Source organism: Elephas maximus, chromosome 10 (genome assembly GCF_024166365.1).
Source record: "Elephas maximus indicus isolate mEleMax1 chromosome 10, mEleMax1 primary haplotype, whole genome shotgun sequence".
In the NCBI taxonomy this organism is placed as follows: domain Eukaryota; kingdom Metazoa; phylum Chordata; class Mammalia; order Proboscidea; family Elephantidae; genus Elephas; species Elephas maximus.
In genome coordinates, this window is record NC_064828.1 from 29,982,576 (window position 1) to 29,996,579 (window position 14,004).

Genomic DNA, 14,004 nt, shown 5'->3' on the forward strand with positions numbered 1-14,004 from the left:
GCAATATTAAACTCATATTTAATCTCTTGTTCAGATTAAAAAAAATGGTATAGTTCATATATTTGTTCATCCTAGTATTGATCCAAAACCTTAATCACCTGTAAGTCTGCTTCTACTGTCTATTTCTTCTCTGAGTTTTTGATCATTTAGAACTATTTCTTAGCAGGCCTCAATTTTTTTTTCTTTTTTTTGAATGCAGGACTTTGCATTTAAAAAATTCTGCAGACATTGTGTGTAGCAACCCAACCAAGATAAGGTGTTCTTTTTGCAGGTAGATAGAGTAGAGGTAGATAATTTTAATCCCATTTAAAAGTTATCTTTATGTGTTTTAAAGATGATCCATGTCAGTAGTGCTCTTTCTGCTGGGATACAGCCCTTACTCAGGAACATGGCATTCATGAGATCTCAAATGAAGCCAGGACTATGTACCAGGGCCGCTCCTGTTTAGTATGCCCTGACTCCTATTTCACCCTCTGACTCCTGGAATCTCTCCCTAAATCTTCAGACTCTCAGTTTCTGCTTTCTTCTACATTTCTTGAAGTATCATCTTGCATATTAACAGATTCAAAAAAAAAAAAAAAAACCCCTAAACCCATTGAGTTGATTCCTACTCATAGAAATCCCATAGGTCAAAGTAGAACTGCCCCATAGGATTTCCAAGTTGCAGCTGGTGGATTCGAATTGCTGACCTTGTGGTTAGCAGCCACGCTCTTAACCACTACGCCACCAGGGCTCCATAAACAGTAAAAAAAAAAAAAAACCAAACCCATTACCATCAAGTGGACCCCATAGGAATCCAAAAATGCCTTGAGGGAAGATTTCATCAAATTTTGGGTGTCATTCTCTGTGGTCCGCCTCTCTCAAGAATTTGTTCCTTTTGAAAACATAGTGAAATGAATGAATTTCTAGAAAATCTTTACCTACCTAAACTAACACAAACAGAAGTAAAAAAAAAAAAAAAACTAAATAAACCCACAACAAGAGATTGCAAAGGTAATTAAAAACTCCAAACAGAAAAAAAAGCCCTGGCCTGGAAGGCTCCACTGGAGAGTTCTATCAAACTTTCAGAGAAGAGTTAATACCACTACTACTCAAGGTATTTCCAAGCAAGGACAAGGATGAAATACTCCCGAACTCATTCTATGAAGCCAGCATATCCCTGATAACAAAAGCAGGTAAAGACACCACAAAGAAAGAAAATTACAGACCTCTATCTCTTGTGAAGGTAGATGCAAAAATCCTCAATAAAATTCTAGCCAGGAGAATTCAACAACATATCAAAAAAGTATTTCTCCATGACCAAGTGGGATTCATACCAGGTGTGCAGAGATGCTTCAACATTAGAAAAACAATTAATACAATCCATCATATGAATAAAACAAAAGACAAGAACCACATGATCTTATCAATTGATGCATAAAAGGCATGTGAAAAAGTTCAACCACTGATTCATTATAAAAAAATCTCAGCAAAATAGGAATAGAAGGAAAATTCCTCAACAGAATAAAGGGCATTTATACAAAGCCAATAGCCAAAATCATCCTAAATGGAGAGAAAGTGAAAGCAATCCCCCTGAGATCAGGAACCAGACAAGGATGCCCCTTATCACCACTCTTATTCAACATTGTGCTGGAGGTCCTGGCCAGAGCAATTAGGCTAGACAAAGAAATAAAGGGCATCCAGAATGGTAAGGAAGAAGTAAAAGTATCTCTATTTGCAGATGACATGATCTTATACACAGAACACCCTAAGGAATCCTAAACACAACTACTGAAACTAATAGAAAGTTCAGCAGAGTATCGGGATACAAGATAAACATACAAAAATCAGCTTGATTCCTCTACACCAACAAAGAGAACATTGAAGAAGAAATCACCAAGTAAATACCGTTTACAGTAGCCCCCAAGAAGATAAAATACTTAGGATTAAATCTTACCAGAGATGTAAAAGAATTATACAAAAAAACTACAAGACACTACTGCAAGAAATCAAAAGAGACGTACATAAGAAGAAAAACATACCTTGCTTATGGATAGGAAGACTTAACATTGTAAAAATGTCTATTCTACCAAAAGCGATCTATAGATACAATGCAATTCTGATCTAAATTCCAAAGACATTTTTCAGTGAGATGGAGAAACAAATCACCAACTTCATATGAAAGGCCAAGAGACCCTGTTAAGTAAAGCATTACTGAAAAAGAAGAACAAAGTGGGAGGCCTCACTATTAAACCACCACATTAGTCAAAACAACCTGGTATTGTAAAAAACAGATACATAGACCAATGGAACAGAATTGTGTATCCAGATATAAATCCATCCAAATATGAGAAGCTGATATTTGACAAAAGCCCTAAGTCAGTTACATGGGGAAAAGATAGACTCTTTAACAAATGGTGCTGGGGTAACTGGATATCCATTTGCAAAAAAATGAAACAAGACCCATGCCTCCCACCATGCACAAAAACGAGCTCAAAATGGATCAAAGACCTAAATATGAAATCTAAAACGATAAAGATCATGGAAGAAAAATTAGGGGCAATGCTAGGAGCCCTAATACATGACATGAACAGTATAGAAAACATTACTAACATTGCAGGGAAAAAAAAGGGAGATAACTCAAAACTCCTAAAAACCAAACACCTATGCTCATCCAAAGACTTCACCAAAAGAGTAAAACAATAATCTACATATTGGGAAAGAGTTTTCAGCTATAACATTTCCCATCAGAGTCTGATCTCTAAAATATACATGATACAGCAAAAACTCAACTACAAAAAGACAAATAACCCAATTAAAAAATGGGCAAAGTATGTGAACAGACACTTCACTAAAGAAGACATTCAGGTAGCTAACAGATACATGAGGAAATGCTCACGATCATTAGCCATTAGAGAAATGCAAATCAAAATTACGATGAGATTCCATCTCACTCCACCAAGGCTGGCATTAATCTAAAAAACACAGAATAATAAATGCTGGAGAGGTTGTGGAGAGACTGGAAGTGCTGGTGGGAATGTAACATGGTACAACCACTTTGGAAATCGATTGGGGGCTTCCTTAAAAAGCTAGAAATAGAACCACCATACGATCCAGCTATCCTTCTCCTTGGAATATATTCTAGAGAAATAAAAGAATTACACAAACAGATACATGCATACTCATGTTTACTGCAGCACTGTTTACAATAGCAAAAAGATGGAAGCAACCAAGGTGCCCATCAATGGATGCATGGATAAACAAATTATGGTATATTCACACAATGGAATACTATGCGTTAATAAAGAAAAATGATGAATCCATGAAATATTTCAAAACTTGGAGAATCTGGAAGCATTATGCTAAGTGAAATTAGTCAGTTGCAAAAGGACAAATATTGTATGAGACCACTCTTATAAGAACTTGAGAAATAGGTTAAAGAGAGAGAAAATATTCTTTGATAGTTATGACAGTGGGAAGGGAGGGAGGGAAAGGGGTATGCACTAATTAGATCGTAGACAAAAACTATTTTAGATGAAAGGAAAATCAACACACAATACGGAAGAAGTCAGCACAACTGGACTAAACCAAAAGCAAAGAAGTTTCCTGAATAAACTGATTGCTTCAAAGGCCAGCGTAGCAGCGGCAGGGGTTTGGGGTACCATGGTTTCAGGAGACATCTAGGTCAATTGGTATAATAAAATCTATTAAGAAAACATTCTGCATCCCACTTTGGAGAGTGGCATCTGGGGTCTTAAATGCTAGCAAGCAGCCATCTAAGATGTATTAATTGGTCTTAACCCACCTGGAGCAAAGGAAAAATAAAGAACACAAAAGACACAAGGGAATTATGAGGCCAGGAGACAGAAAAGGCCACAAAAACCAGAGACTACACCAGCCTGAGACCAGAAGAACTAGATGGTGCCCGGCTACAACTGATGACTTCCCTGACATGGAACACAAGAGAAACCCTGAGGGAGCAGGAGAGCAGTGTGATACAGACCCCAAATTCTCATAAAAAGACCAGACTTAATGATCTGACTGAGACTAGAAGGACCCCAGAAGTCATGGTCCCCAGCCCTTCTGTTTAGCCCAAAAAAAAAAAAAAGACCTTCTGTTTAGCCCAAGACAGGAACTATTCCTAAAGCCAACTCTTCAGACAGGGATTGGACTGAACTATAGGACAGAAAATGATACTGGTGAGGGGTGAGCTTCTTGGATCAAGTAGACACATAAGACTATGTGGCCAACTCCTGTCTGGAGGGGAGATGAGAAGGCAGAGGGGGTCAGAAGCTGGCTGAATGAATGGACAGGAAAATAGAGGATGGAGAGGAGTGTGCTGTCTCATTAGGGGGAAAGCAACTAGGAGTATATAGCAAGGTGTATATAAATTTTGGTATGAGAGACTGACTTGATTTGTAAACTTTCCCTTAAAGCACAATAAAAATTAAAAAAAAAAAAAAAGAATTTGTACCTCAAACACCTGCTGCTTAGGCAGCTGCAAACTCCAAACCTTCTATGTCTTCAGTTCACAAAACCCACTGCTTTCTATTCAGATTTTATTCCTTCATCCCCCAACCCCGTCTCTTCCCCATGCCTCCACACCTCTATATTCCCCCCACCTAGTGAATTGTCCGAGCCCTTGTGGCATAGTGGTTAAGAGTAACAGCTGCTAACCTTCAGGCTGACAGCTTGAATCCACCACCTGCTCCTTGGAAACCCTGTGGAGCAGTTCTATTCTGTTCTATATGATCGCTATGATTCAGAATCCACTCCAAGGCAATGGTTTTTGTTTTGCTTTGTTTCGTTTTGTTTTTAGTGAATTGTCAAATATCCTGAGGCGGGGGGCGGGGAGGTGAATGTGGAGCCCACTTCCCTGCTTTTGCCTTCTTCCAGGAATTATAGTCCCTGAAGTTTTACCTGTGTAGATTGCTCTCCAGTACATTCAAATGGTTGCTTGTATTTTGTCCAGATTTTATAGTTACTTTTCTCAGAAAGGTTAGTTGCTAAGCTGCTAAGTCATGACCATAACCCGGAAAGATACGCTAAAAAAAAAAAAAAGCAAGACTGAATTGGATTTATACCTGAAAACTGCATGTTTGATTTAAAATTAGAAAATCAATGTAATTCATCACATTAACAAAGTGAAAGTGTATAAACATTATATCTTTTCAAAACATACAGCAAAACACATATTAAAACTCAATATAATCCATTTTAAAATATCTTAGTAAAATAGGGATAAAAGAACTGTTTCTTAACTGATAAAGAGGTCTTATTTAAAAAATAAATAAACCTACATTAAATGCACTTACTGTTTTAGTTTGAAAGTTTTTCTCTTTGAGATTTGCAATGGAGACAAGGATGTTGATTACAAACACTAGTGTTCAACATTGTACTTCAGGTTCTAGCCAGTGCAATTATGCAGGAAAAATAAATTAAAGTTACAAGGAGTAGAAAGTTAGGATATAAAATAGAAAAAACTGTATATATTTATGTGCAATATCTAAAAGAAATTAAAATGGTATAATTATACATGTATTATGTCCAAAATAATCTCCCAAGAAAATATCACATTTAACAGGTGAATTTTTAAAAATCATAAAAAAAAGTTTTTTAATTGAATATGAGTCAATATATAAATTTTAATTTTATTTCTATATACCAGCAACAAAAGCTATATTTGAATGATACCACTTATAATGGCACCAAAAAATTACCATACAGAAAAAAAAAAAATCTAACAAAAGAGGTAAAAGACCTCATGACAGAAGAAAAATTGTTGAAGATTTAAATAAATGGAGGTTGTATTATTTCATCACAGGGTTGGCTGGGGGTTATTATTTCATGAGTTGAAACTCAGTATTGTGAAGGTATTGATTCTCTCCAAATTGCTCTGTAGTTTTAACAAACTATCTACCAAAATTCCAGCAGTTATTTTTGGGAACTTAACAAGCTAGTCCTAATTTTAAATGAAATGATTGAAATAATCATGAACAGAGAATGGGGAAATAAATTGCAGTGTATTCATACAATGTAATGCTAAATACCTATTTAAAAAATAGTGAAGTAAAAGGAAAAGGAGGAGAATATGAAAGAAAAAAAATACACATGGTTGACATATTCCTAGACATCAAGACTTATTACGAAGGTAATGACATTGTGATATTAGGGCAAAGGTAAGCAAATAGGCCAAAGGAACCAATTAAACCCCAGTGCCCTCGAGTCGATTCCGACTCATATCGACCCTGTAGGACAGAGTAGAACTGCCCCATAGAGTTTACAAGAAGCGCCTGGTGGATTTGAACTGCTGACACTTTGGTTAGCAGCTGTAGCTACTAACCACTATGCCACCAGGGTTAGCAAGTTCACTAAAAGACCCACAGATATAAAGTCACTCGATTTATGACAAAAGTGACATTGCAGTGCAGTTACAAAGGGATGGTCTGGAAGTGAAAAAAGGAATGAACTCTAGGGAGGATAAATATGTGGATAAATAAAAAACTGTTTATAAAATAATTATAATATCTTGTGGGATTTATAACATATGTAGAAATAAAATATATGAACAAATGCATTTAAACCATTGTTACAATCTTAAATTGTTCAGGAAGTGGTAAAAGTACGAACTTAAGGTATACCAAAACTAACCCAAGCCCATTGCCATATGGTCAATTGCACCTAATAGCAACCCTATAGGACAGAGTAGAACTGCCCCATAGGGTTTCGAAAGAGAAGCTGGTGGATTCAAACTGCCAACCTTTTGGAAAGCAGCCTTAACAATTAACCACTGCACCAGGGCTCTAATTTAAGCTACGTGCTGTAATAATCATGGATGTGTATTGTAATAAGTACAAGAATTATTCAAGAGTGTATAACTAAAAAAACTAATGGGGATTATTAAATAATAAAATTACTTGAATAATCCAAAACAAGAAAGAACACGGAACAGATACGACAAATAGAAGAGAAATAGCCTATCAGTAGTTAAAGCCTGGAAGCAAAAACTTAGAGATGCCCATTGTGTGAAGGAAACGCACCCTCAGAGAATATAAACAATGTACATTTTCAACATTCTCTAGACTTCACAGTGAAAAACACATCCCCTGGAAAAAAAAAAAGTTCTCTGTAAACCCATACAGATATCTCACCATTGCTTTTTTAAGACATTCTTCCTGCCTTCACTCTAGGGACCAACTTACCCCAAACTATATGAAGACTATGGGTGGAAGAAAGGATGCTACACCAAGGACCCTTGAGCACAAACTGTCCCAATGGGAGACTGCAGACTTCACAATAATTTTTAAGATGCACCTTTAATTGTACCCCTTGAGAGTCTCAACAACACTCTCTTCCCTTCCTTCACCTGCACCCCCTTTTTGAAATTGCCTCATGAGTTCATACCTCAGTATTTCCATCAACTCTGCAGCGTAAGTAACTAATCTATAAAAAACATCTGATGAACTTTCTCTGCTGGGCCAGACAGGTGAAAGATCTGGGTGCCTGTGGTTGACTGAGGTCTTGAGGAAAATACCAAACTGGCAGTTAAGGCCCACACCTCAAGGACTGACTGTAGGGTATGCTTCTTTCCATTGGCTATCACTATTGCCCAACTTTCTTTTTCGAGCTCCTCAGGAAGGGAGGAAAGAGAGGTTCAGTGGTTAGCTTTGTATTTCCTAGGATTTAGAATAACATCCAAGTGTGTACTAATGATCAGGATAACTCTTAAAGCTCAGATCCCTGGGTCCTGATTCCATGGTACGCATTGAAAACCATCCAAGAGGGTACCCAGACACAGTGTTTGTTCCCAGCTGCGTCCACACTTTGTCCTATCATGAGACGTAAATAACTTTTCTCCCTATCTAGGCTTCACTGGATTTTTCCTGAGACATCCATACATAGACACTAGCTCCAGTGGAATCCCCTTTCACTATTAATATAGTTTTGCAAACTTCTGTGGGTTTTATAATTCTGGATATGTGATTTTATCCACAGTAAACTGTATCTCTAGTAATATAATAATCAGGTATGTTATAATGAGCTGCTGACTGAGGACCCAGTTACTCAGATGTCCTTCAGCTTAACATTCCCTTAAACTTTCTTGCCTCATGATTCACAAAGGAATCTCTCATTATTCATAAAATTGATACATTTCATAATTTGATGTTAGAAGACTGTTCAGTGTGGTGCAAAACTCAGCTTTTAGAAAGCCCTCAGTTAAACAGCTTATTCTTATTTACTCTTATGCACACCCCAGCTAATGTAATGCCCTTCCTTTAATCGTTTATTTTCTGCATATTGAATTGTGAACACTAGTGTGTTTTCATATCCTCTTCCTTATGTCATATAAAGCTGTATGTTTCTGAGTGCCAGAATGTACAAGGAGATTAATAAAATAAATCTGAGCAACCTAGAGAGCTGCCTGTAGCTTTGTTTGTTATGTGACATATTGAAATGGGGTAACTTCTTAATCCCTTCTGTTAAAATAACTTAAAATTATTGTTTGTCAACTGGATTTTTAAGTAATTTTTAAACTAAGTGATTATGCTAAATGTTATCCCAATTACTTTCTAATTGTGTTTATTAAACCATGTTTATTAGTAGTAGTAAAAAAAAAAAATCCATTGCTGTTGAATTTATTCTGACTCATAGGGACCCTACAGGACAGAGTAGAACTCCTCCATGGGGTTTCAAAGGAGCAGCTAGTGGGTTTGAACTGTCCACCTTTATGGTTAGCAGCGGTAGGTCTTAACCACTGCACCACCAGGGCTCCTGTTAGTAGTAGTAGTATTAAAATAATATTTACCTTTTTATTTTTAGATCCTCGTATACTCCAAGCACTGTGCTAGGCATACACATTCAATGCTATTTTCACAAGAATTCTTCTGCAAGATAGGTGTCAACTTGCCCAGGCTTCCACAGTAGGTCACAGCGTACTGGAACCAAATCAATTTGATTTTATTTATCTTCCTTTAAGTGGGTGGTGTAACAGTACTGCTGACTTAAGTATTACTGGATCTAGTCAATCAGTTGTGAACCTGTCTCAGCTGTGGTAGGACACCCCATAGATTGTCAGAGTGGGTTTCCTCTTCCTTTCTCATTAAACTACATGCTGCCTTCCTAAAACTGCACTCTTCATCCTTCCTAAAAAGCAGCCCATTTTTCTTTCTAGGTTATGTATGTGGCTGCTGCACTCCACTACTGAACCATCCAAACAAGGAGAGCATGCTTACATTGATTTCCCATGTGCTCCAGACAGATTTCAGAAACATTCGGCAGGGAAAATCAACAGGATTTGGTAATTAATTACACATGGGAGGCGACAGAATTAGAAGGTGCCTTGAATGTCTGTCAAGTTTACTGCTTAGTAAATGCTAAATGGATTGATGAATGGACAGAAGAACCATTCACCAAGCAAGTACGGGGGGCGGGGTGGAATTAGGAAGAAAAAGATGGAATGAGGAGAAGGACTAACCAAAATGTAAACTAAACCCATTGCCATCGAGTCAATTCCGACTCATAGCCACGCTACAGGACAGAGTAGAACTGCCCCACAGAGTTTCCAAGAAGTGCCTAGTGGATTCAAACTGCCGATCTTTTGATTAGCAGTCTTAGCACTCAACCACTATGCCACCAGGGTTAAAATGTCAATAATAGGGTTGAAAATATGAAACAGAATAAATGACTGGACAGGCTTACATTTAGAATGGACCCTAAAGGATGACAGGGGCAAGAGACAAGGTGGGATTAGTGGGCCACAAGGTCTAAATGTGGCCCTGCTGGCAAGTTTGGTCAGAGTCACACAAGATTCTGCCCAATGATGTTCAGATTGGAAACTCACTAATGGTGATGTTCAGAAACTCAGCTTTTTGGTGACAGGGTGGAAAGTCTAGAATTCATTTATTCATTAACTCATTCAGCAAATGCCTACCATGCGCCAGAAACAGAGTCAACTGAGAATATAAAGATGAATTTACATCGTCCATGAAGAGTTTTCAGTCTAGAGTGAAATATAGAAACATATAATTTAGTCAATACATTATATGCTCTACTGGACATATTAGAACGTGTATGGAAATACTATACAGGAAATTCATCTCATGTGTAATAGGGTTTTATCTGGCTGGCTTCAGTGTATGATAGGTATCAAAAGCATACCTAACATATTCATCATCAAAAACTACAGCACTCTACACTAACTAATCATTAAATATTCTAATCATCTTAAGTTCATTTCATAGGTCACGCGTAAACCTATCACTAGGTGTTGATTCAGTTTCTGGAATAGAAGACAATGCAGTGATTGAAATGATGACATACAGCCACAGAGTTTTACATGGAAAGAATACTAAAACATATTAAGTTAAAAAAAAAACAATGTATTTTGAAAATCTAATTTTAGTTTTTTTCAAGAGAGGAACACAATTCTCCAAAGAGTTAAAATTGTTTTCTGCTGGGAGTAAGGTTATTTCTCATTTTTCTTTGCCTGTTTCCATATTTTTATTCTCTTAATTATTAAAAAGAGGGATTTCTATTTCAGAAAAGCAAATTTTAAATAGTGTGCTTTTAATAAACTAAAATGACAAAGCATGAGCACTTTAGATTATTTGAAATTTTGTACCAAATAATATTAATAAACAACCCTGTATTTGGATAAAGCCTGTTGAATATTTTTTACATGTATGTTTTATGTATCACCAAACTGAAAGAAAATTATCATGTGCGCTCAGCAAAAAGAAATGATCTTTAGCAACATTTAGAGATATGTTTGCTTATCCATTTGTTTGATTTTTGATAAATGATCTTTCTGAGTTGATTAAGATTCTGAGTTTCCTGCAGGCGGGATTATAGTCAGAAATGTGGAAACCTATCATGCGCAATATCTGGATAGCACAAGAATGATTACTTGTAAGTAGCCAAGCTATGTGTTTTGAAAAGAATTGTTTTTTAATGAGATTTATGGTAAAATTATTTAAAACACTGTATTTGTTTAGGGTAGCACAGATTCAGTTCATAAATTAGAGGGGTTTAAAATAAAAGCTTGAAGTAAAGGAAATTCAAGGAATGTTCTGAGGTCACTATTAGCTCTCTACTCTCCAGGAAAATATTACTATGACCTTTCCTTTTAGCTTCTGTGTTAAAACTTATAATTCGCTAATACATTACAAGAGAAAATTATTCTGATGAGAACAACACAGAGAAACAAGTGATTAACAGGTATTCACAACTCCAGGTTGTCTGAGAAGTGTGTCACGTACTTTCTTTTGGGTGAGAGATGTCAAAAAACGTAATCATTCCACTCCTAATAAAAAGTAACTTAGACTAAGAGTGGGCCTATCAAAATAAATAACTATGGGTGTGAAAAAGAAACACAAACTGATAGCCACTCCTCTGATTTTCACAGAGGGAAGAGAGGGTGATGTTTCTGAGTTTTCAAAATTTCAAAGGGGAGAGAGAATTTTTAAAAAAGCTAACTCACTGATAAAGAAAATCCCTAAAATATAAAGCTCCTATTCCTGCGAACCCAATTTTATTGAAATTGAGAATCACTGGGATCATTGACTGCTGGCTTTTAAGGAAGACTCAAAGGATGGATTATTCGAAACTAATTGCCAAATGGCCAACATATGTGCCATGTATAGGTTTCCTACATGTTTCTCAGGAAGCAAAACAAGTTGTGTAATGGTGTTCTCTGTCTCCTCTGCAGCCCTGGGATTCATGAACAATTCAGAGACAAGCACCGTGACTGAGTTTGTCCTCCTAGGCTTCCCTGGTAGCCAGGAGATGCAAATTTTCCTCTTCTCGTTGTTCTTTGGAGTCTGCATATTTACCATGATGGGAAATGGCAGCATTGTCTGTGCTGTGAGGTGGAACCAACGACTCCACACCCCAATGTATATTCTCCTGGGGAACTTTGCTTTCCTTGAAATCTGGTACATTAGCTCCACTGTGCCCAGTATGCTGGCCAACATTTTCTCAGAGACAAAAACCATCTCCTTTGCTGGCTGTTTCCTCCAGGTCTATTTTTTTACCTCCCTTGGTACAACTGAAACATATCTCCTCTGCGTCATGGCATATGATCGGTACCTCGCCATCTGTCGCCCATTGCACTACCCAACCATCATAACCCTACAACTCTGCTACCTCTTGATGTTTCTTTGCTGGCTTTTTGGGTTCCTTAGTTACTCAGTCCCCACAGTGCAACTCTCCCACTTGTCTTTCTGTGGACCCAACATCATTGATCACTTTCTGTGTGACATGGACCCACTGATGTCTCTGTCCTGTGCTCCAGCTCCTATCACTGAGATTGTCTTCTGTATCCTGAGCTCCCTCATTACCATCCTCACACTTCTATACATCCTTGGCTCTTATACCCTTTTACTGATAGCTGTGTTAAAAGTCCCTTCAGCAGCTGGCCAACGAAAGGCCTTTTCCACCTGTGGATCACATCTGACAGTGGTGTGTCTATTCTTTGGGGGTCTCTTGGCAATGTATGTGAGCCCCACATCTGAAAACCCAGCTGAACTTCAGAAGATTATTACTTTGTTCTATTCTGTGGTCACTCCCTTCTTAAACCCTCTGATATACAGCCTACGAAACAAGGAGATGAAGGCTGCATTGAAGAAAGTCTTAAGGATACAAGGAGCATAAAGCCATCTACATGAGACCAAGCAGACCACTGTACACACATAAAGGATCACTTAAAAAAGATTTGCTTTCAGCTGCCAATGCACACTTTAAAGAAGATATTTTCTCAGTGGGGTCCTTCATTGATTTATTGCTCAACTAAACAGGAAGAACTATGTTATAATTGACTCAAGTGCAACATTTTCAACGTCAGTGATCCCAGTAGGTATAAAGGCATTATATCTGTGGTATTTCTCACTGCTTTAGCTGTGAATACTTGAGGGATGTGTGTAGAAGGTAGGAGAGCTGTTATCCCAGGTGGGTCATCAATGATGTAGTGAAGGCATATCTTAACACACTCTAATATTTTAAAAAAGTGAATAAGAATCAACCTTCAATACCAATGACTACAGAACTAAAGGATTTAGTAACAGGACAACTTTCTACTTCCTTTGGCTCTTGATAGTTAAGAATCTTATAGACTAGGGACAAACTGAAAGTTTCCTGCTTACATAAGTAGGAAATGTTATAACATTAGAAAAAGTAGTAGTCATTCTTTCATTGGGCAACGAACACGATTGAGCATCTACTATGTTCCAGGAACTATTCTAGGCACTAGAGAGACTCTATAACCAAAATGGTGAAAAAGCACTACCCACACGGAGTTTACATTCTAGTTGGGGAGAGAGAAACAATAGATAAGTAAAATGTATAGCATGTCAGAAAGAAATAAGTACTATGGAGAAAGGGGAAAGAGGGTGGGAAGTATAGCATAGAAGGCTGAAATTTTAAATAGGGTGGTCAGGGAAGGCCACCCCGAGAAAGCAAATTTTAAGCAGAAGCTTGAAAGAGGTGAGGGAGTGAGCCAGGTAGACAGCTGAGAAAAGGATATTCCATGCAGAAGCAAGTTCTCTACAAAATCCTGAGGCATGAGTGTGTTCAAGTAACACCAAGGAGGTTGGTTTGGCAGCAGAGAGAACAAGGGCAAGAGTATTGGAGATCAAGTCAGAGAGTGAACAGGGAGGCAAATTGCTCAGGACCTTATCAGTCATTTTAAGAACTATTTCTGCATGAAATGAGAAGCCTTTGGAAAGGTTTGAGCAAAGGAGTAACATAATGGTATTTACATTACAAATATTCAACCCCTTGGATGTTTAATTGATAATAGTCTGCAGGTAAGAGGTTACTGTGAGACTGAATCTGAGATGAAACCCACATAGGACCTTAAGCACCTCATTTTACTATTATTTCTACTGCAAAAATGACTAAGTTCTAATGTCCTGCTAGCAAGATTAGGTAAAAGAGCAACTTTCATGAAAGATGGACAAAATGTACTCATTTTACAATTCAAACCTTTCTTGTTTGAGTCTGCTAAAATTATCTCATGAAATGGTGCTA

The 14,004-nt window shown here is 37.4% G+C and overlaps 1 protein-coding gene across 1 annotated transcript; it reads left to right on the forward strand.

Annotated features, from left to right (window-relative positions):
- Positions 1 to 11,661: 11,661 nt before the first annotated feature.
- Positions 11,662 to 12,630, forward strand: LOC126083612 (olfactory receptor 11H4-like). Its single transcript, XM_049897484.1, has one exon. It carries the CDS (start codon positions 11,662 to 11,664, stop codon positions 12,628 to 12,630), a length of 969 nt encoding a protein of 322 aa, XP_049753441.1.
- The last annotated feature ends 1,374 nt before the right edge of the window (positions 12,631 to 14,004 follow it).

Bases quoted from the DNA above. Each gene is read 5' to 3' on its own strand.
- LOC126083612 (XM_049897484.1), top strand. From the start codon at position 11,662: ATGGTGTTCTCTGTCTCCTCTGCAGCCCTGGGATTCATGAACAATTCA.